Source organism: Capricornis sumatraensis, chromosome 5 (assembly GCF_032405125.1).
Source record: "Capricornis sumatraensis isolate serow.1 chromosome 5, serow.2, whole genome shotgun sequence".
NCBI lineage: Eukaryota > Metazoa > Chordata > Mammalia > Artiodactyla > Bovidae > Capricornis > Capricornis sumatraensis.
The window spans coordinates 70797842-70822785 of NC_091073.1; the positions used below are offsets into that span (position 1 = coordinate 70797842).

General features: G+C 35.6%; 1 protein-coding gene across 1 annotated transcript in view; it reads right to left on the reverse strand.

Moving 5' to 3' along the window:
* Positions 1 to 5792: 5792 nt before the first annotated feature.
* Positions 5793 to 24944, reverse strand: part of ZNRF2 (zinc and ring finger 2) — a 90348-nt gene continuing 71196 nt past the window's right edge. Inside the window, exons 3-5 of the mRNA XM_068973203.1 lie at positions 17232 to 17337; positions 10614 to 10693; positions 5793 to 7012 (exon numbers count right to left, since the gene is read on the reverse strand). Of these exons, the coding sequence (XP_068829304.1) occupies positions 10636 to 10693; positions 17232 to 17337 (164 nt within the window). The 3' untranslated portion in view covers positions 5793 to 7012; positions 10614 to 10635. The remainder of the gene's footprint in view (positions 7013 to 10613; positions 10694 to 17231; positions 17338 to 24944) is intronic.

Consider the following 24944-nt stretch of genomic DNA (forward strand, 5'->3'; position numbering starts at 1 on the left):
AAAGCATGGCCCTACTCCAACAGGTATCTGAGGTTAAGGGGAAGATTAGTGGTGGAGGAGTCCAAGTCACCCAACCTAGATGTCGATAACCTAGTTCGGTGAAGCCCACTTACCATATACTTCTAATAGCGTTGGCCACATTTTTGTCTAGATGCCCCCAAAACACTAAAAACAGACACACACACACACACCAGCTGTTCCTGTCTGGTTCTCTCAAGACTCTCTCATTTAAGATCCTGCAGGTCAGAACTGGTGCTCTTTTATCTCTGGTTCTCCAGGAGATTCTTCAGCATAATTGGCTTTCCCAAGGGAAAGATATTCTGTCCTTAAGATTCCATCCTTCAAGATGTGGGAGAAGTACTAGCTGGGAGTTGTCTTGGTCTTGTCTGTCATCCTTTACATCTAAGAGACTACCAAGATGAGTTAATTCTACTCTTTACATCTTTTAAGCTCTTCCATTTTTGCTCTATTGTCATTGTTTTAGTTTTGCTCATCATCTTGCCTGAATTAATATAAATTCTAACATGTCTGCCACTAGCCTCATTCCTCTCTAATCTGAAGGGTGAATCTGATTGTGTTTTTCCTGCTAAAAATCCTTCAACCTTAGTTTGGCACATACAACCCTTTGGTATTTGTTACCTGCTTACCTCTCTAGACACAGCAACTGTCCAAGAGGGTTATGATTCTATGTGCTATGTTTTCTGCCTGAGAATACTCTTCCCAACCTCCTGCTTCCCACTTCCTTTTAATCCATATGCCCTAGAGCTATATTTCTTCTTAAAGACTTAAGGTCATTCTCTTGCCTAGTCTGAGCTTAATGGCCCTTCTCCCTACCTCCACAAGAGCCTTTACTCCTTATTATATGTTTGTTTACTTATTTGCATCACATACTAAAGATTAAATTCCTGCAGATCAGTTATTCTTCATTTCTATATTCTTAGTTCCCTAACAGTCCACAGAACCAAGTAGTGCTTAATATGTAACTGCTGAAATAATCTTCAGATTTCAGCAAGAGGGAAGATCAGAATCCACCCTGTCCTCTATTACACTTATGTTTCTTAAGTCAAGGTCTATGAATTACTCCTACACTTCATGAATGAAGAGAATAACAAAATTTATTCACACATGGGCAAAAATATTTTTATTTATAAAAACTACTAACATTATTAAGTGCTTACTCTCTCTGGTGCATACATGTACTTTCCATTTAATCCTCCAACAACCTTGAGGTAGGCAGTAGTATTACCTGTTTTTATAGGCAAAAGCGAGGCACAGAAAAGTGTATTGCCAACATTAAGAAGATGGCAAAACTAGGCACTGTGGCTCCAAAATCCATGTTGTTAACCACTATGCTAAAAAATTCAATACCTCTTCCATCATGAAAACTGTGCTTCAAAAGATTACTCTCCTTTTAAAAACATAACGGAATGTTACTAAAATACAATCTAAATTTTAAGTTATGATTGTGCACTGGCAGACCATCATCCCTCCCTAAAATATAATAGCTCTCCAATCACATTTCAATTACGAATTTACAGAATAGGTTTTACATTACAAATTTCACAGTACGTCTCTTTCCTTATGGTTACAGTAGTGAAGAAAGGCCTTTGTCCACTACCACTACGAACAGTTGCTTCTTAAGCTATTGCAGAATTTTAATATTTTATTCAGTTTTTGTGGCAATGAGTATACAATAAAGAAAATTGTGACATAAGTTAATTCATGGTAACCTTTCAGAATTCAGATAATTCTGTTTTATTGTAAAGTACTGTCAACTTCTAGACATAAGGTGGATATGACAAAGTTCCCTGAAAGAATTCTTCTCTTATTTTCTACTTCTCAATAGTGGGATAAGTTGGCAAGATCATTTGGAAGTCTTATTTATTAAAATATTAATAATTAATTGTTCCACTTTACAGCATACAAGTTGTTCCCAAAACATCTTCTCTATTTCTTGTGATTGATGTTTTTGATACCAGGAAAACCCTTTCTAATGGAGGAAATTAAAAAGTATTTCGGAAGAGGTAAGGAAACCATGAACCTCTAGAGCAGTAGAGGTAAATATTCATTATTATCATGATTTTCAAATGAGGAAACTCACACAGTCATTACAGAGCAATAAAATGTAATGGAGATCAGTATCATCATCAAATCCCCAAATCTCTTGTATCTCTCTATAGGATCTGCTAATTGTATTAAATGCACACAGATGCTCAAAATGCTTTTGACTAACAACAAAACCTTTTCAAGATGCTGGCACCAGATTCACTGGTAACAGGTTTCCCAGAGAACTCTTTAAGTTTATAAACAGAAATCATTAGTACTTACCAATCTCAGCATACTAAACGAAAAAGGAAGTCATGAGAATCTAGTGACAGAAGAAATTAGTCACTTCTGATTATAAGACTTGCAATCCTGGAAGATGCCACACAGTCCAAAGCAGAGTTAAGAACCACAAAGCTGGTTAACAGATACTATAATATCACTTTTTAAAATTTCATTTCTTTCTGGAATGTGAGTTTATGCCATGCAACCAACAAGCAACCAACAATTTATCTTATTAGCTATTGGTCTCCCCTAAGTATAGTAATGTTGCATTTTTGACTAAAACTAAACATTATCAAATCTGATTTTCTTTGATGTCTCTTACTTTCCATAGAGAATCAGACAACTTAAAAGACAAGGTATTTCTGATTCAATACAGGAATTCTGTGATTTGAAAAGAATATCCCTAGCTTAAGCACAGCATTCATAGAATATGGTTTATTTGTAGTACTGTCTAGTGAAAGTTGCTCAGTCATGTCTGACTCTTTGCAACCCCATGGACTATACAGTCCATGCAATTCTCCAGGTCAGAATACTGGAGTGGGTAGCCATTCCCTTCTCCAGGGGATCTTCCCAACCCAGGAATCGAACCCAGGTCTCCCACATCGCAGGCAGATTCTTTACCAGCTAAGCCAACAGGGAAGCCGAGTATTATCTATTATTACATAAAAATTTTTACCAGCTGTTCTTGAATAAGGATCACTACTATACTAAGTAGCAATTTCCTATATACATATACATATAAATCAAGTAACAACTGAGTTTCAGAATGAAAAAATCTGGGTAGAGAAGAAAAGGGGACAATAACACAGATGATGTAACTACTATAATATTTCTCATAATACAGCAAAGAAAAAGATCAGAAGTTACATACTTCAGAAATAGAGAATGGGCCGAAGACAAAATACTGGCATGCTAGATTTTTTTTTAACTTAGAAAATATCTGTACATGAACAAGGGATACTTCACATTTAACCACCCATTGTCAGTATGTTCTGAGTTAACCTCAAGATAAATCAGAATGCAAGAAAATAGCCCAAATGAACTAAAAAGCTTGCTGCAACTAACGGGTTGTACTGTATTTAGAGCAATATGTATCTCTATGCAGTTTTATAAAATTCTTAATAATCTGACTTATCTGGAAACTTTCTCTGTGGAAATGTAAAATGACTATTAATATCAATGTATAATAACATGGATATCAATCAGATGGTTAAGTCAATTATTCTTGAATTTTAAAAATGTTTCATGTTTTGTTCAAATGTAATTTCCCTTTTTCAATTCTGTTAGTAAATTAAATTAGGTAATATTTACATTAAATTACAGTCCTTTTTCAACTAAAGGAATATCCTTGTGTCTTGCTATAATGTTAAACAACTGCTTTTAAACTCCACTAAATCCAAATTTAGAAAGCAAACTAAACTTTGAAAAAAATCTGGTATTTTCATTAACTCAAGATACATACTGAAAATATGCTCCCTCAGGCATTTTGGGGCTACATTCCAGTAAACTGTTTAGTAGGTAAAAACTGAAATAACTGTATACTATTCTAAAGAAATAGAAAACTTGCACTAAGAATCAATCAAAACCTACACAGTATCCAACAGTTAACAACATGACTTTTTAGTTGCTTTGGCTACTACAAAAAAAATGAGTTAGAGAAACCATTATCTATATTTCAATCACAAACATTACTCTTAAAATGCACTCTATATCTGATTTAGGACCAGATCTGAAATACAGATTAAGATTATTCTTAGTTTATTTCTCTGGGAAAGAGCCAAAAGAAGACAGAATAATTGTACTCATATACATCCTTACACTCTTTTATACATTCTGGGGGAAAAAAAATCAGATCAGCATGAGTCAAAATTGGCAATAAACCCATTAAAAAGAAAAGAGTGGCACTAAAGTGAAATTTCAGAATATACTGCTTTCTATATACCTAACTGTGATCTTACTTAAAAACAAGTATTTACAAAGTTTCTAGAAAACTAGAACCAACTTGATAACTAGGGTTTCAATCTTTGTCTCCATAATATGCAGCTGTCAGCAGTTTCAGCTACACATTTAAACATCTAATGTGATTTTATTTGGTATCTTTATATAAATTTATAAATATTATAAGTGACATTATGCACAATATTACTTATAATATTTTCCAGATTGACAATTTTGACTTTAAATAAAAACTGGAGCATTTGGGCTTTAAAATTTTTTCAATTTCTAAATTCTTCTTTTTAAGAAGTCACTGATGGAGACTGAATTTAAAGTTAAAAAAAAATGCTACCTCTTGTAAATTTTAACAAAAAGGGATCACTATGAACAAATTTATTAATAAGTAAATACTGTTCTAAACAAATAATCAAGTAGCACTCGACACTGGCCAACAATGAACTTTCTTTTCAACCACAGGAGCTTATACTGTAGGAGCTGCAGCACAGAACCTTATGACAAACAAAGGCTAAGTGAATAAGACTGTGAGAGTATGGTACTGGATAAAGCAGGAAAAGGGAATTCAGACCAATAAACTTTAAAAGTCAGTGAGTAAATTATATCAGAAAATCAACTTCCAAGAAAACATCAACAGCTAACTACCACAGCTATAGTAAATCTTTTCCTTTAAGAATGGAATACAGAGTAATTCTTACCATAACAACATACCAGTAGAAAAAAAAAATTATTCACATTCTAAGAGGTTTTTCTTGCTCTGTGTGTGTGTGGGTGTGTGTGAGTGAGTGACAGATAAAGAGAGCACGCACATGAGAGCAAGAGGAAGAACTTACAAAACTGAAAATGTGAACTAAAATGCATTCATATTAAGATTTCATGATAACAAAAAATTTAAGAAGAGAATATTTTCCTTGAGGAAAGAATATTTTACACAACTGGTTAAAAAAGCACCTATGAAACTGTGCTGTCAGCTTGTCACAATGGAGGTTTAGGATTCCTTAATCAACTGCACCGTAACAGAAGGCATTTCACAGCATAACTTTAGGGAAAATGTTATCTGCTCTAGAATCACACAAATAACAATTAGAAACTCTTTTTAAAAATTGTTTATAACACACAAATTTTTCTGGGTAGCAGCAGTTGCTCCTGTACGTGCCCTTAAAAAAAAAATATATGAAACAGAAGCAACAGAACGAGGGAAGAAAATCGAGAAGGATAAGAGCAGCAGTAAAAGAGAAAAGCAAATACTTAAATACATTAAAGAAAGCTTAAAAGAAGGAAACAGTACTGTGTACCTCTTAATTATTCCGAGTAAAGTGCACTGCTTAAATCGTCCTCTGATAACATTTTCCCTATGTTGAAAACATGAAATTTATGAATTGGTATTTTTGATACTAAAAAAAGAAAAAGACATTCATTGTTGCAGCCCTGATAGCTCTCTTCCAGTACTTTTTAACCATTCAGATGTATTTTGTGGGAATATTTATTCACATAATTTTGCTTAATACATTTCTTTCTATACAAGACTGAATTTAAAACTAACATTTTAATTATAGTAATAACACATTAATAAATTATAAATTAACAAAATCTTCATGTCTGCTTTAAAAAATCATTTATCAAATGTAAACTCCAGATTATCTGGAAAATTAAAGATGCAAATTGCTATAAATCTGGCATCCCAATTAAATTGATTTTTAAAAGTATATAAAAATGTCCCTCAAATTATTCCCAGTTCCACTCAAGAAGATTTTATTTTACCCTTTTCATAAGTTATTAAAGTATTACAACCTGCTAAACATTTTACCTAAATGTAGGAAAACTGCCCGGAGATGCAAAGCACATTACATGAAAAGAACAAATAAAAATACCCGTTAAAACAAAGTTATTATAGCTGGCAGCACTTAAAATTGGTAATTATTTTTTTTTAAGTTGCATAGCTGCAAGATGATTCATTGCTGATTACCTGTTGAGCAGTTTTATTTAAAAAGGAAATAACATATTTAATAAATTGCAATTCAGTAGATAATCCTAGATTTAATTAATTAGAATATAATATGTAACTTGATTTTTTATTCTTTGGACTGCATCCTGATAATGTTAAACCTTTAATTTAAAATAGTAACATACTGTAGCTTTCCTATGTAGAAACCTATTTTCTACTCTTGGGGGAGAAAAAAAATCGACGAACTTGAGATCATGGTCTACATTCAGAAAATGTTTTACTGCTTGATTACATTTCTTGGTTTCACATTTAAGACTTCAATTTTTAAGAAGTAAATTACGTGGTCTTCAATTTAAGAACTGATGAATGCAGGAACATCATGTTGGGAAAATAAAGGGTCCCCAAACTAAAAACCAAAACAAATCAAACACAAGTAGTTGTGCAGCCCTAGAGAACTTAATAAAAAGAAAATCAACTTGTAAATCAGTTAACTTTGGCGTCTGCATACAAAATGTTCACCAGTATTACCTATGTAGATGACTACTAAGGGATGTGCAGCATTTTCAAAATCCCTGTGTGTCCTTTAAATGCATGTCTGGTACACTGAGTTCTGTGGCAACTGTCCTCTCTCCAGCAGGATTTTTTTCCTATATGATTGTCCATCTCTGCATTATTGAGTCTCACAGAACTTAGATATCTGGCTGAGTGTGCCTGCATTTTGTTTTTGTTTTTCCAGAGACAGATCTTCGTATCCTCTTGGTTTTTCAAGCATCTTGAAGTCAAGGAAACCTGTGTAAAAGCAGATACATTAAGCTTAAGCAATGGTCCATGATAGTAACACAAATCAAAATTAAACACCTATTTCCCCATGAACGTTGCTTTAGACTGTAAATTTTCATACACTTAGCATTTTAAAAAGCTGATAAAATCTGTGTCCTGCAAAGAAAAAATCAAGGACACCAAAGGACAAATTAAAGCTTAAAACTGTTACCAAGAAAACCCACCAAAAACAGTCCTTCCCCCTCCACAATAAAGACTACAATAGAGTACAAAAAGTACGAACACATACACATATACACAATTCATTAATCCCTTTCCAAGTTGCCCAAAATCTCAAATTAAGAGTAGTAAATTATTTCCTAACTAATCAAGACCTTAGATATTCATGTATCTCTATTTTAGGCTGACTACTAAATTCATATGCTGAAGAGTATCAGTACATGTTGCCTTAAAAAAAAAAGTTTTAACACCGAATCCTCTTCAAACTCAAACACTTTTAATCCAGGACAACTAAAGAGACAGGAGGATTCATCATTTGACAAAGGCAGTCAGAACAAAGACAAAATATGAGTTGAGAAATCCCATGTATATACATTCTTAGAAATGACTCATCATTTGAAAAGACCCATAGAGACAGATTCCATCGATTCACATCCAAACCCAGGTTCCACACTGGAAAAAAAAAAAAACTAAAGAAGATAGAAGATAACACTGATACACAGGGTAAGGAAACTGAAATGCTGTTTAAAACCAACACACACAATGTTGCCCGTAAGATGAGATGCCATGTTCCCATACACCCCATAAGCTCACTGTGACACTAAAACAAAGATTTAGCTGATTAGACCAGGTAATAACAGATTTTATATCATAAAACTCCACTTACACACAAAAAAGTTTATTGACTAAAAAGACAAATTTTACTTATGGGTGAAAGACTTAGACATATTGTTTTTGGTCCATAAAATACTATATTTCATTCTATTAGCGCTGGTGTTAGTACTTCTCTTAAAAAGCGTCTATAATTTTAGCCATAGCTTTACTTTAGTGACCCAGATGTAAGGTGACACTGAAGACATTCCAAAGCATCTTCCTCTTCAAAATCCCTTTAACAAAGTGAGATAAAAGTATACACGCATGCATCCTCAAAATATCACTCCCATCACCTCATCTTACACAGTAACCTAATTCCGACTCATACTTAAATGTGTCAAGGTATGATCTGAATCATCTCATAGTGAAAAGGTTCAAAAGCTGATAGTTCAGCCAGGACTTCATATTTCACATGTGTAACCCTACTGTTATTAATTAACACAGAGGTCTCAAAGGTGCAGCTCTTATTCCAGCTGCAATAGCTGTTATTAAGTTACCTCAAATCTCCTTTGTAAATATTCTAATCTGTCACTATTAAATGATCCTCATTAAGAACAACAGAATTCCTCAAATATGTTTATTATCACAACACTTCATATTTAAGACCAGGAGTTACTGAAATAAAAGGAAGCTGGGGGGACAGCACAGGACTGGAACTTAGGATGCTATCTGCTTTAGTTTCCTGCCTGCGATCACAGACATTCAGAAAGAATGGCTCTGTGACTACCTTGAGCCTCTGAACACAGAGGCAGTAACTCCTTCCAAAACAATTTCAAGATGGGCTAAAATATTCTGCCTTCATGTAAAACACAATACCTTATACCATTCTGAAGCGATACAAATAAAAAGCTTTTCATACAAATGAAGTTAGCAATTAACTTATTTCAAAGCTAAATGATGTCATTCAATTCACTTCATGGAACTCAAAAAGAATACACAAGTGAGGTTTTGAGATTTTCATTCAATTCACTATACATTTTCAGAAAATGCAGAATCATGAATAAGCTATGTCAACAGTGCAAACCAAATTCTGTATCTGGTTTAAAAATTCTTTTCTTAAACACCAATACAGTATACTAACACATATATATGGAATCTAGAAAGATGGCAATGACGACCCTGTATGCAAGACGGGAAAAAAGACACAGCTGTGTATAACGGACTTTTGGACTCAGAGGGAGAGGGAGAGGGTGGGATGATTTTGGAGAATGGCATTCTATCATGTATACTATCATGTAAGAATTGAATTGCCAGTCCATGTCTGACGCAGGATACAGCATGCTTGGGGTTGGTGCATGGGGATGACCCACTGAGATGTTATGGGGAGGGAGGTGGGAGGGCGGTTCATGTTTGGGAACACATGTAAGAATTAAAGATTTTAAAATTAAAAAAAAATTTTTTTTAATAAAAAAAAATAAAAATTCTTTTCTTCTGTCTACTGTGTAGATAGGATACACAAGTGAAAGATAAAATTGAATGAATGACTATAAAAACAGCTTTCTGAGGAAAATGTTCTCACTAATAACAGCAAAACAGCAGACAACACAATCTTTGGGTTCAATTCCCAGCTCTACTAAGGAACTAGCCCTGTGACCTTGACAAGTCAAGTTTCTTACGCTTTCTAAAACTTAGTTTCCTCATCTGCATTATGGGAGTAGTTAAAGAGTACTGAGCTCAAAGAATTGTTATAACAATTAGATGAGTTATTAACAGATGTAAAATGCTTAGATCAATGCCTGGTACATAATCAGTTCAGATGTTCAGTTATGTCCGACTCTTTGCGACCCCATGAACTGCAGCACACCAGGCCTCCCTGTCCATCACCAACTCCCAGAGTCCACCCACACCCATGTCCATTGTGTGGGTGATGCCATCCAACCATATCATCCTCTGTCGTCCCCGTCTCCTCCTACCCTCAATCTTTCCCAGCATCAGGGTCTTTTCTAATGAGTCAGCTCTCTGCATCAGGTGGCCAAAGTATTGGAGTTTCAGCTTCAACATCAGTCCCTCCAATGAACACCCAGGACTGATCTCCTTCAGAATGGACTGGTTGGATCTCCTTGCAGTCCAAGGGACTCTCAAGAGTCTTCTCCAACACCACAGTTCAAAAGCATCAATTCTTCGGCGCTCAGCCTTCTTCACAGTCCAACTCTCACATCCATACACGACTACCGGAAAAACCATAGCCTTGACTAGATGGACCTTTGTCGGCAAAGTAATGTCTCTGATTTTTAATATAATAACGCAATATAAATGTTAACTAACTATTATGACTGAAGAACTATAATATATTGCATTACCTAAAAAACATACCTGGGAAGTTAGAAGAAGAGTGTGGAATTTGATTCTGTTGCTAACTATATAACCTTGGATTGTTGGGACAACACGCTTCTTAATGTCATGGAACTTAATTACTCTGACCCTTGGGTTTCTCATCGGTAAAATGGGGTCAGGATAGTAGTTCATGGTGTTTTTGAAAGCATTAAACTAAAATAAGTTAAAGTGCCTTAAAGTACCAAAATTGCAGAGTTTACTTAATACATGATTCTCTTCAGGAAATCAAGAAAATTGTTTCTTTGTAACTTTTCATGTGAGTTTTCTATACAGCAGCCTCATACAATGTCTGGAACACATACACACCTCAGTGACTAAAATCAATGAATAAAAACGGTGGTTGAGAATGGATGACTCAGGTAACAGTTTAAAAAGCAATTTTTTTTTAAAAAGGGAAAATTACCTATAAGACAGGAAGCTGATGCTTAGTCTGAAGGGTGCTCAGGGCAAGATCTATTTACTTCAAACCATTCATCTATGCAGCTAGAAAAGTAAAAAACAGAAAAATTGAAACATGTTTAATTATCTATATAATAGTTAAAAATGCTTACTTATTGATATTAATATCTCTATAGAAAAAGAATGTGATATTTTAATGATATTTGGCATATATAAATAAAAATATTTTTATTACATTCTGATTATTCTAAGAAGGAAATAAATCTTTGCAAAATTATGCTATAAAGTACTTTAAGGTTTAAACAGAACCACCATTCCCAAAAGAGAACCTGAAGAACTACCACTTGACCGATATTCAAAGTTAAAGGCCAAATCTGGACAGATATCTGTCTCCAAAATAGTTGTTCAAATTTATGCAAATGTCAACCACAAATCAAGCTTTTAAACTTTAATTCTTGACAATACTATATATCACATTTTAAAAGACTATATTTATATGGGAGTATTGAAAACCTAATTCTATCCCTTTCTTCTGACAATACATGTACAGATACAAATAAATATACCATCATCCATTTATAAACTATCTTACAAGTTGATAGGAAGTTAAATATCAGGGTGCATATATAATTATCATTATAGATCTGCATTGTTCAATGCAGTAAGCCACGAGCCACATATGGCTATTTAAATTCATTAAAATTAAAGAAAAATCCACTTGCTTAGTCACACTAGCCACATTTCAAGCGCTCAACAACCACATGGCTAGTGGCTACTCTACTAGATAAAACAGACATAGAACAGAAAGTTCTATGCAGAAAGTTGTAACGATAAACTCAAGGCCTTAAGAACTTAAGTAACTTGCCCAACAGCTAGGAAATTACCCAAGCAGATTGCTTTTCAAGTGTCAAACATTCTCACAGTTAACAGTGCAAATTAATATATTCCACACAGCCAGATGGCTTGACTAATATGCTGAAGGGCAAAATTAATAGTTATCCATTCTCACAGGTTGGTTTGATAGGTAAAACCAACAGATAAATTTAAAAGGAAAGAAGGTAAAAGATCCCATCCACACGATATTCTTACAAATATTTTAAAACAATTTCTGTTGCCATTAAGACTTTTGCTGTCTAAATAAACATGCCCATTTGACTTACGACACTGTTTTCAACTTGCTGTTTGACTCACTTCTGGTCTACCAGAATGCCTCTTAACAACAAAATACTGAGAACTGAACAAAATATGCCAGATGCGTTAACAATTCTCAGTACACCTGAATGTACAGTTCTGTGATCTAAAATGGGTACTTCCTATTTTATAACCATGTGATTTTAGTTCATCTTGACAAAGAAGGCATTTAAAATCCCCCCTTCTTAGATAAACTGCTATGAACCCATGTTATTTAAAATATTATATTCCCCTCCCAAGATCCAGCAGGAAATCACTCTCCTGTACTCTAAAACTGTGTGTGTGTATGTATTCCAAAATAACATATAGGACTGCTTCCATGTTTTACATATTGAACCTTTGTTATATGTACTGAAAGCACTCTGACATCTAGTTTTTAAATTTTTTATAGGTCAGTTCAGTTCAGTCGCTCAGTCCTGTCCAACTCTGCGACCCCATGAATTGCAGCACGCCAGGCCTCCCTGTCCATCACCAACTCCTGGAGTTCACTCAGATTCTAGTCCATCGAGTCAGTGATGCCATCCAGCCATCTCAATCTCTGCCGTCCTCTTCTCCTCCTGACCCCAATCCCTCCCAGCATCAGAGTCTTTTCCAGTGAGTCAACTCTTCGCATAAGGGGGCCAAAGTACTGGAGTTTCAGCTTCAGCATCATTCCCTCCAAAGAAATCCCAGGGCTGATCTTCAGAATGGACTGGTTGGATCTCCTTGCAGTCCAAGGGACTCTCAAGAGTCTTCTCCAACACCACAGTTCAAAAGCATCAATTCTTTGGCACTCAGCTTTCTTCACAGTCCAACTCTCACATCCATACATGACCACTGGAAACACCATAGCCTTGATTAGACGGACCTCTGTTGGCAAAGTAACGTCTCTGCTTTTGAATATGCTATCTAGGTTGGTCATAACTTTTCTTCCAAAGAGTAAGCGTCTTTTAATTTCATGGCTGCAGTCACCATCTGCAGTGATTTTGGAGCCTAAAAAAATAAAGTGTGACACTGTTTCCACTGTTTCCCCATCTATTTCCCATGAAGTGATGGGACCAGATGCCATGATCTTCGTTTCCTGAATGTTGAGCTTTTAAGCCAACTTTTTCATTCTCCACTTTCACTTCATCAAGAGGTTTTTTAGTTCCTCTTCACTTTCTGCCATAAGGGTGGTGTCATCTGCATATCTGAGGTTATTGGTATTTCTCCCAGCAATCTTGATTCCAGCTTGTGCTTCTTCCAGTCCAGCATTTCTCATGATGTACTCTGCATATAAGTTAAATAAGCAGGGTGACAATATACAGCCTTGATGTACTCCTTTTCATGATTCAAAAAACAGTTCTGAATTTTAACGTAGTCAAATACTTCAACTTTTCTTTTTAACTTTTTGTGGAGAGGTTATCTTAGCCCCCAAAATAATTCCTTGCCATGAGATTAAGAACATCTCTCTATATTCTTTCCAATACTTTAGTTTCCATAGGCAGTTAATCTAGAATTAATTCTTATTTCAAAAGTAAAATAGAGATTCAATTAGTTTTTCATGTCTATAACTGATTCCAGTGCCATTCAATGAATAGTTTATTCCTTATTATCTTTACTATACTGTAATACCACCTTGGTAAACCAATTTTTCCATTTATTCATGTTAAACACTTATATAGCATCTATTATTTGCCAGCACTTTCTAAAAATAACTCATTTAAAACCTCAGAACTACTCTACGAAGTTAATACTAGCGCTTCGTTTTACAGATTAAGGCACAGGAAGTAACTTGACCAAGATGACACAATGAATTAGCAGAGGGTCTGGGACTCAAATTTTAGGAATCTTGACTCTTAACAGTCCATGTTCTTGCAGTTCAGTCGCTCAGTCCTGTCTGACTCTTTGCGACCCCGTGGACTGCAGCACGCCAGGCTTCCCTGTCCATCACCAATTCCTGAAGCTTGCTCAAATTCATGTCCATCAAGTCAGTGATGCCATCCAACCATCTCATCCTGTCGCCCCCTTCTCCTCCTGCCTTCAATCTTTCCCAGCATCAGGGTCTTTTCCAGTGAGTCAGTTCTTCACATCAGGTGGCCAAGTATTGGAGTACTGGCCATGTTCTTTACCTCCATGCGATGCTGAATCTCCATTTTATATGCATGAGTGTTTATGGACTCTATTCTTTTCCACTTACTTGCCTATATTCTCTCCATACCACCTCAATTAAGAGTCTTACAGTGAATCTGTATAGGATAAGTACCCCATCACCACCACCCAGCATCACTTACTTCTTTATGATTGTCTTGACTATTCCTGACCCTTTGCTCTTTTGTCCATATATATGTAAGAAACAACTTGTCAAGCTATCTGAAAAAACTAATTGAGATTTGATTGAAATAGTATTAACTACATAGATTTGGGTGCAGTGACATCTTTATGATATTGAGTTTTCCCATCCACAAAATCGTATGCCATGTATTTATTTTAGACTTTCTATAGTATCTTCGAGGAATGTTTTAAAATCTTGAATATCTTTTTGTAAGATTTATTCTTAATAAATATTATTCCTGTTGCAGTTTCTGTTGCTATTAATGTTATTATCCTTAAAAAGTTATATATATATATATTTTTTTTTTAACTGGGATATGAATGCAACTGATTTCATATGTTGAGCTCCTATCAGACAACCTAGCTAAATTCTTATTAATTTTAACATATTATCTGTTATTTTTTGCTTTGGATTTTAAATTAATAGTAAATAGAGTTTATTAAGTTAATATAGTCTTCTTCCTTTGCTAATGAGGTAAATTATATACACAAATTTTCTAATCATATAGTGTTTTTACATTACTATTAATAACATAAATCCAATTTGGTCAAGAGGCTTTATTTTACATATATACTGATGAACTTGGTTTGCTACTATGTTTTCAGATTTTGCATTTATGTTCATAAATGAGAGTGTCTTTTAGTTTTCTTTCTTATACTGTTCTTGTCTGACATGGGTATCAAGTATGTACTATACTCATAAAATAAGTGGGAGAACCTTCCATCATTATCTACTTTTTGGAGGAATTTATGATTATTAAGACAGTGTTTTGTTGTAGCTGTTTAGTTGCTAAGCCATGTTCGACTCTTCATGACTCTATGGACTGTAGCTCGCCAGACTCCTCTGTCCATGGGGTTTCCCAGGCAAGAAATACTAGAGTGGGTTGCCATTTCCCTCTGCAGGGGACCTTCCCAGCCTAGGGACAGACCAGGCGTCTCCTGCATCATAGTCAGACTCTTTGCCACTGAGCCATCGCGGAAGCCCACCCCATGTTCGGCTACATGGTGAACTTGTCATCAAACTGTCATGGTAGGCCTGTCTTTAGTGTTTTGTTTCGGCTTTTTAAAAAATAGTTGTTACTTTCGGGGGTTAGTCTTAATAACTACTTAGGATAGTTACTACTTTATTTGGATTTCCTATTTCTTCTTGAGTCATTTTGGACAATATTATATTTCTAAGGAAATTACCTGTTTTAAAATTTTTAGATGAAAAGTATAAAATTTTTCACAGAATTTTCCAACTATTTTAATTCCTGTTATATCTAAAGTTATGTGTTCCTTTTCATTCTAACACTGTTTATTTTTTCCTTCTAGACACAATCTTGCCAGTGGCTAACCTATTTTATTATTCTTTTCAAAGAATCAACTTTTGACTTTGTTAGTCTCTATTCTAGTGTGTAATTTTTTCATTCAATTTTTTCTTCTCTGATCTTTGTTTCCTTTGTGTTTATCCTGCTATCAATTTTCTAATTCAGGTAAAATCTTGGACTATTGATTTCCAGTCTTTCTTTCCACAGTAACACAAATCTTGCAAGGATCACTCTAGAAAAATGCTGAAAAGGTTTTCATTATTATTCAGAATATTTTCTAAGTTCCATTATGATTTCTTCTTTGATCTATAAGTTACTTAAGAGTATTTGTGAAGATCATTTATCTTTTGTCATTGACATCTAACTGCGCTCAGAGAACAAAACAGCTTTCTGTATGGTACCAGCTTTTTGTGGTTTACTAAGATCTGCCTGGTGGCCTAGTACATGACCAATTTCTACAATATTTTGTATGTTCCTGGCTAGAAAATGTATTCTCTAAATTGCTGAGTGTAGATACATCCATTAATACTCATGAGATCAAATCTGTTCACCGTACTGTTCAATTTTTCTAGGTCTTAACTAGTTTTGTGTACGCCTGTACACAAAATTATTCAATTTTCAATTACCATGATGATTTTTCTCAATGGTAATCATCAATTACCATGATGATTTTTCTCAATTTTTTTTAACCATTCTACAAATATTTTACTTTGAGACTGTGTTCTTTGGTGCAGGAAAGAATGGAGTTTTTATATACTATTATCATCATATGATTTGGAGGGATTGATAATGATAATGGAGGGATTCCCTGGTGGCTCAGACAGTAAAGCGTCTGCCCACAATGCGGGAGACCCGGGTTAGATCCCCAGGTTGGAAAGATCCCCTGGAGAAGGAAATGGCAACCCACTCTAGTATTCTTGAGTAGAAAATCCCGTGGATGGAGGAGCCTGGTGAGCTACAGTCCATGAGGTCGCGAAGAGTCGGGACACGACTGAGCAACTTCATTCATGGATCATCATATAATACTAGTAATACTTTTTTCAATAAAGTTAATTTTCTCCAACATTAATTTAGCTTTGTCAGTTTTATTTATTTAACATTTGCCTGGATATAGTCTTCTATCCCTTTATGTCCATATTGTTCTGTACCCTTATGTTTAAGTGTGCTGCTCATCAATAGCATATTCCAACCTTTTGATTTGTTTTCACCTGGTTAGTTTGACCATTTGGATTTATTATAATTCCTGATATTGGATCTATTTTTGCCTCTCTGTTTTGGTACTATTTACTATTTTCTCCAACGTCCACACCCTGCTTTTAAATAAAATTCCAAGTTATTTCCACTATTGCTTTTAAAGTTATAGTTTTCTGTTCTTTTTGTAGTTTACTTTAAATCATCTTAAATCAAATTTTTCCTTGTTGCCCTAAAACCGAAACACTTTATCAGAAACCAGATGGGCTTTGGAGTCAAACAGACATGGCTGGAATCTCAGTTCTTTCATTTATTAGTAGCCATGTGACCATGCCCCCCAGCTTATTTCCTCAATGGTACAATGAGACTGTTGTAATGCTTACATAAGATAACCTATTCAAGAAGCTACGGACAATACCTGGGTCATAGTAAATGCTTAACAAATGGTAGACTATGAGATGTAAACAGATTTTTATTACCAACAAGGGAAAAAAAGCCTTTTTAATTTTTTTTTTAAAGAAATGGGGGAAGGGAGTTTCAATCAAGAAGAAACCTTTCATCCCTAACTACAAAATTCGAAACTTTGAGGAAAGTCTTTTAGTCTAATATCAATTTGGCTAACATAAAAGTAAACTCACCCTTTATGATATATGCACAGACAAGGCAGTCGTGCTATAGTATCTCCCTGCTGCAGTTCTTCAAGGCATATTGCACATTCCCCAGCATCTTTACTCAGTACGTCCTCTGAGAAAAAAGAAAATGCATTTAGGACAACAGAACTAAAAGAATTATGTGAATGCTAACTTATACAGAGTGGTGTCTGGCATATTTTTGTCAGAAGCACATAAAATTCAGCACCTATATTTGAAATACTATTTGTAACTCACTAAACAATGTTTACCTTTACTTACAGTGTCTCTCAATTTCATTTAGATTTCACTGAGGCATTACAGTTAATACAAACACAGTATACAATCTTCCAACTCGCAAACAACTTTGCTATAAAGTTTTATCAGTAAGTCAGTTATTTGTAATTTAGAATTCATCCTACTAACCAATATTAACCTCGTGCCCAAAGATCCTTCCAGAGAAGGCAATGGCAACCCACTCCAGTACTCTTGCCTGGAAAATCCCATGGATGGAGGAGCCTGGAAGGCTGCAGTCCATGGGGTCGATAAGAGTCGGACACGACTGAGCGACTTCACTTTCACTTTTCAATTTCATGCATTGGAGAAGGAAATGGCAACCCACTCTAGTGTTCTTGCCTGGAGAATCCCAGCGACGGGGGAGCCTGGTGGGCTGCCGTCTATGGGGTCGCAGAGAGTCGGACACGACTGAAGTGACTTAGCAGCAAAGGTCCTTCCCTGGTGGTTCAGTCAATAAGGAATCTGACTGCAATGTAGGAGACTGTCTGCAATTCAGGAGATCTGGGTACGATCCCTGAGTCAGGAAGATCCCCTGGAGAAGGAAATGGCAACCCACTCCAGTATTCTTGCCTGGGAAATCCCACGGACAAAGGAGAGGAGCCTGATGGGCTACAGTCTATGGCATCACAAAGAGTTGGACACAACCGAGAGACTAAACCACCACCAAGCTAGGTCAAAAAAGTATAGAGTGTAACATGGCAGAAAAGACATTAAAATACTATTATAATTTTTAAAATTCTAAAGTAACAAAATTGCATAAGTTAAAGAAATCATCTTGAATACAGGACTTTAAAAAAAATATGCTTAATTCAAGAACATACAAAACGAGGGAGATCAAAGCTTCTGTGTAGATTCTGAAAGGGACTTTTAGAAATGAGGATTTCAGACACTGGGCTCAACAATTCTTAATCCTTTTCTGCAACTACGCGAAGTTTATCCCAGACACCAATTAGAGTCACTTGCAAAAGACCCTGCAGGGTATTTTAAACACAAATACTACTATGGTGAAACCCTTTATAAAGCAAAATTTCCTTTCGAAAAAAAGAAAAAGAAAAGCAAAGCAAAACAAAAAAAACCCAACAAGGTTTTCTCAATTTATGTTTTATACTGAAAATTTAACATATTTTAACATTAAATTTTAATTTTTAAAAGGATCCTGCCTAAAAGTATATTAGTATATGCTTTGTGACTCTTTTTAAACAAGGAATAACTAAAACATGCCATTACTTTAGAATATGGAGAAACTTAAGTTTAGAGAACAGAAAGCAAAAGCAGGAACATGCAATATAAATTTATATCACAAATAGATAAAGTACTGCTTTGGAAATAAAACTCAAACAAGCTAAAAGGGAAAAGCTGCATTAATCTCTCCCTAAATGCTTAACACAGACCAATGTAGGTAAGTTTCCTAATAGTTCCTTTTACAAAAATCCATTCTATAAATAGTTTCCCCTTTAGTGATTCATTTTGAGACAGCACATTAAGAGGAAATACAGCTCTGTTCAGTCTGCAGAAAGGAAGGTACCAGCAGTTGATTTACCCATTAGGCCAGAGAGGGCAACAGGGCAACTTCCACAGCAAAAGGAAAGGCCTTGGTAAGAAGGTCTATGCTCTCAGAATTTAGGGAATATGACTGAGGCAATTTTAGCTAACTATTGGGTAGCTCACGAGCTAATACATCACATCAAAGATTTAACCAGAAAAAGAGTTTTCGGCAAGTGGAACCGGGTAAATGGAAAAATGCTAATTAACACCCCCCTATAAAGACCTACAACACCTTCTGGAACTAACACCAAAAAAAGATGTCCTTTTCACCATCAGGGACTGGGACACAATGTATTAAGTCAAGAGATATCCAGAACAACAGGCATGTTTTGCCTTGGAGGACAAAACAAACAAGGCAAAGGCTAACAGTTTTGTCAGGAGAACACGCTGGTCATAACAAACACCCTTTCCCAACAACAGAGGAGATAATTCTACACATGGACATCACTGAATTGTCAAATCTGAAATCAGGCTAACGTTCTTTGCAGTCGAAGACGGAAAAGCACTTTACAGTCAATTAAAACAAGATGGAGCTGACCGTGGCTCAGATCATGAGCTTCTTATTGCAAAATTCAGACTTAAAATGAACAAAGTAGGAAAACCACTGTCATTCAAATATGACAAACATCAAATCCCTTATGATTATACAGTGGAAGTGACAAACAGATTCAAGGGATTAGATATGGTAGATAGTGACTGAAGAACTATGGACAGAGGTTTTTAACACTGTAACGAAGGGGGTGACCAAAACCAACCCAAAGAAAAAGAAATTGCAAGAAGGCAAAATGGTTGTCTGAGGAGACTTAAACAATTGAGGAAAGAATAAATGTGAAAAATAAGGGAGAAAGGGAAAGATAAACCCAACTGAATGCAGAGTTTCAGACAACAGCAAGGAGAGATAAGAAGGCCTTCTTACATGAACTATGCAAAGAAAATAATAGGATGGGATAGACTAGAGACCTCTTCAAGAAAACTGGCGATAACAAGGGAACATTTCATGCAATGGACAGAAATGGCAAGGACCTAACAGATGGAGGGACCTAAGAGATTAAGAAGAGGTGGCAAGAATAGAGAAGAACTATACAAAAAAGGTCTTAATGACCTGAATAACTACGATGGTGTGGCCACTCACCTAGAGCTGGACATACTGGAGTGTGACATCAAGGGAGCCTTTAGGAAGCACTACTACAAACAAATTTAGTGGAGGTGACAGAATTCCAGTTGAGCTATTTAAAATCCTAAAAGATGATGCTGTAAAAGTGCTGCATTCAATATGTCAGCAAATTTGGAACACTCAGCAGTGGCTACAGGGCTGGAAAAGTGTCAGTTTACATTCCAAGGCCAAGGAATGTTCAAACTACCATGCAATTTAGCTCATTTCATATCCAAGCAAGGTAATGCTCAAAATCCTTCAAGCTAGGCTTCAGCAGTATGTGAACCGAGAACTTCCAGATATTCAGGAGTTCCAGAAAAACATTTACTTCTGCTTCATTGACTATGCTAATGCTTTTGACTGTGTGGATCACAAAAACTGCACAAAATTCTTAAAAAGATGGGAATACCAGTCCACCTTACCTGTCTCTGGAGAAATCTGTGTGTAGGTCAAGAAACAATAGTCAGAGCTGTTATGGAACAACTCAGTGGTTCAAAATTGGAAAAGGACTATGTCAAGGCTGTATGCTGTCACTCTGCCTATTTTAACATATGCAGAGTAGATCATGCAAGATGCCAGGCTGGATAAAGTACAAGCTGGGATCAAGACTGTGGGAGAAATATCAACAACCTCAGATATGCAGATGATATCACTCTAATGGCAGAAAGTGAAGAGGAAATAAAGAGCCTTTTGAGGGTGAAAGACAGGAGTGAAAAAGCGGGCTTAAAACTCAACATTAAGAGAACTAAAACCATGGCATCTGTTCCCATCACTTCACGGCAAATAAAAGGGGAAAAAATGGAAGCAGTGAGATTTTATTTTCTTGGGCTCTAAAATCACTGCGGATGGTGACTGCAGCCATGAAAATAAAAGATGTTTGCTCTTTGGAAGAAAAGTGAAACAAAGTGTTAGTTGCTCAGTCCTGTCTGACTCTTTTGCAACCCCATGGACTGTATAGCCCACCAGGCTTCTCTGTCCATGGGATTCTCCAGGCAAGAATACTGGAGTGGGTTGCCATTTCCATCTCCAGGAGATCTTCCCAACTCAGGGATCGAAGCCGGGCCTCCTGCATTGCAGGCAGATTCTTTACCATCTGAGCCATCAGGGAAGCCCAAAGGTATGACAAAACTAGACAGCGTATAAAAGAGTAGAGACATCACTTTGCCGACTAAGGTCCATATAATCAAAGCTATGGCTTTTCCAGTAGTCATGGACAGATGTGACAGTTGGACCATAAAGAAGGCTAAGCACTGAAGAATTGATGCTTCTGAACTGTGGTGCTGGAGAAGACTCTTGAGAGTCCCTTGGACTGCAAGGAGATCAAACCAGTCCATCCTAAAGGAGATCAGTCCTAAATATTCACTGAAAGGACTGACACTGAAGCTCCAATACTTCAGCAACCTGACATGAAGAGCTGACTCACTGGAAAAGCCCCTGATGCTGGGAAAGACTGAAGGCAAAAGGAGAAAGGGGTGGCAGAGGATGAGATGGCTGGATGGCGTCATTGACTCAATGGACATGAATGTGAGCAAACTCGGGGAGATAGCAGAGGACAGAGCAACCTGGTATGCTACAGTTCATGGGGTTTCTAAGAGTCGGCCACACGTGGCGACTGAACAAGAGTCTTCTCAAGTTTCTCTCTTGAGCCCTGAAGTCCTAACCACTGCCCTGTCCTCAAGTGCAACCCCAATTCTTTGCTCCTCCTCTTGATCTCTGTTTTTCCTTTACTGTTCTGAATAGCTTTCCACAAACAGGGAACCAGTTTAATGGAAAGCACCCAGCTAATGTTAACTGCTATATTGGAACTCATAAAAGCCATCCCAGTGGCTCAGACGACATCACAAACCTATATGTTAAGTCAGCCTGCACTATAGAAATGACCTCACTCTCAAGAAACCCAACATCAACCACAATTGTCCAATTCAGCGTTAGCTAGCCTATCTTGTCCTAGAAAATAGGACCTTCTAGTTTTATGAGGAAAGTCCCATCTTTCTAGCCAATCATGTCCTGTTTCTGCAGTGCCTCTTTTAAGACCCCATAATAGTCACTCTTACCCTAAATTCCCTAAGGAGGTGCTTGCTAGGCATTGTAGACCTCAGTCTATGGACTGTTTTCCCTTGAGTAAAAGGACATCAAACTTGTTACTAAATTTTTTAGTTTTGCCATTTGATATGAGGATGATAGCAATGAAAACAAAGAGAAAAAGATGTGAAGGAAACACTAGAAGATCATCGTACAATTGTATAATTCCAAATGAATGTATATTCTCACCACTTAGATTTTTTTTTCCACCACAGGGATAACCATGTTGTAAAATGAATCTACATCTCACAACTAACTTCAAAAAATTAACCATTTCTTTTTATCAAGCATAAGACATTATATAAAAATGCACCATGGGTTTTATATTTCACTGAGTAAAAAATGCTCCCACTAAACTGATATAAATCAATTTTAAGATATACCTTTTTCAGAACTTTACAATTTATTTTTTAAAAGTATGTCTTAGATTTGATGGACTAGGGTGTAAAACTTTCTACCTTCTAGAATACATTAACAACACATCTAGATTTAAGTATAAATGAACCAAAAACTCAATTAACATAAGTTAGACCAGCTTTTAAAAAATAAAATGTACTGCCACATTTTTTCCATCTAAATCTCTGTAACATATTCTCAGCACCAAATAAAAGTAAGTAGAAATCCACTAGCTGCAAGCTTCCAAATTCATTGTTCACACAAATACAAATGTCTTACAATACTTTTATGCAGACCTATGACTACCAACTCTCATTAATTGCAACAGGTGTTAAAAATCTTTGAGTTGGGAAAATTTTAGTATCTTAAAAGGCCTTGGCTATCCTGCTTACAAGAAAATTTATTTACAGTACAACAAAGACAAATCCAATATTCATATAATCAACAGAATAATATATATTTTAAGAATATGATGATATGCTTTGCAGTTACTAAGTTAAAAAAAATCTTTTTACTTCAATTTAGAATGACATATTAACATCAGCCATTTTAATCAAAGGTCTCTAAGCCCAAGTAATAAAAAATACGCACAACTATATTCTCTGTTAAGAAAGGTATACCTGTACATACAAGAACATTCCAAATACATTAATTTCAATGCAGAAGCAGCCCAATATCCAATGTAAATGGCTTCTAATGAAATGATACCTGCTCAGAAAAATTAAAAGCTGTTAACATACTACAGCCACTGCTCAACTGCATTTTGATAAGTCACTCTGAGTTTCACTCTCACTGCAAAACCTCAGTTATTGCCTCACGTAACAAATACTTAATTTTCAAATTTGAAAGACTTATTTCCAATAGAATCTGTCTTTATATATTTGAAGGCATTTTTTATTTTTGAAAATTCATTATGCAACATCTGGAGTTTTTCTACAGTATTCCCCTCTCCTACCCCATTATGACATTCTATTTTCATTAAAAGAGAATTTTTCAGCTTAGCAATGAGACACATGCAGAGTTAATTAGAGCCTAGAAATACTATTAAATCCAGGAGACTGAAGTGCATTTAAGAAAGCTGGGAAAAGATTATTAAAAGTCTTTAACCAGTCAACTGAAAACATTCATGAAAAAAACATCTCAAAAAATAAGGAATCAATGTTTTAGGACTAGAATATCTTAAGGGCAGACTAACCAACCAAATTAAAATGAGAAAAGCAGAGAAGGGAACACAGACTTAACTACCATGGTTTGCTTGTGTAATCCCCCTCTGCACAGCACTGATCGGGGGAGATACACTCAAGATTGTGAACATGAAACTAAATTTATGTTGCTTTTCCAAAAGGGTTGTCAATGTCCAACCTAATATCTCGAGTCAGTGTACTGCTTATCAGTCAAATTCTTTGATTTATTCACATGGTCTGTGCATTAATTTAGAGATACTGATACTGATACAGAAACAAAGATACTGATACTGGAAAAGAAGAATTAAACCGGGAAGACAGCAATGATTTTATCAAGAAGTGGGCACCAAAATTACTTGGGTTTGTATTCCATCTCAACACAGAAAGGAAAAAAAAAAAGGGATTATATATATCTGGGCCTCATCCCTAGAGATTCTGAACTGTACAGCTGCTTCAGAAAAACAACTGCTATCAAGGAAACACCATGTTGAAGTAGAAAGAACATTAAGACTTAAAGTTGCAAATAATATGAATTTCCATTCTCACTATTAGGTACATAACCTCCAAAATGTTGGTCAACCCTGAGTTTCCTTTTGGGTATCCAAAATATTATAGATATGAAGCTTTAAAGAATCTTACATAAAAATTTTAAGTTATAAAAACACTATATAAAATATTATCAGAAAAAACTTGATGGACTTCTCCAAAAACAAAGTTGGTTATTTTTCTTTTTCTCCCCATTCTGGTATCCCAGTTGTTTCAATTTTATAAAATGTTGTAAATAATCCCATGGCCAAAAGAAACTTTTACCAGATACTCTAGACCTAGTCATTTCTAAAGACCTTTTATAACTCAAGGCTGGGGACAACTCCATACAAACAATATTGCCTAATTAATTTTTTAACTGTCTTGGCTTCATTCTATATTTGAAAGTACTATAAATGTCTACTTTATTACATGCTTTTGGACATAAGTCTTTTATTAATCCTATTAGGTAACTAAAATTACCTCCATTTTACAGATGAGGCTCAAATAAATTAATTTACCAGAATTTACTAAACTAGT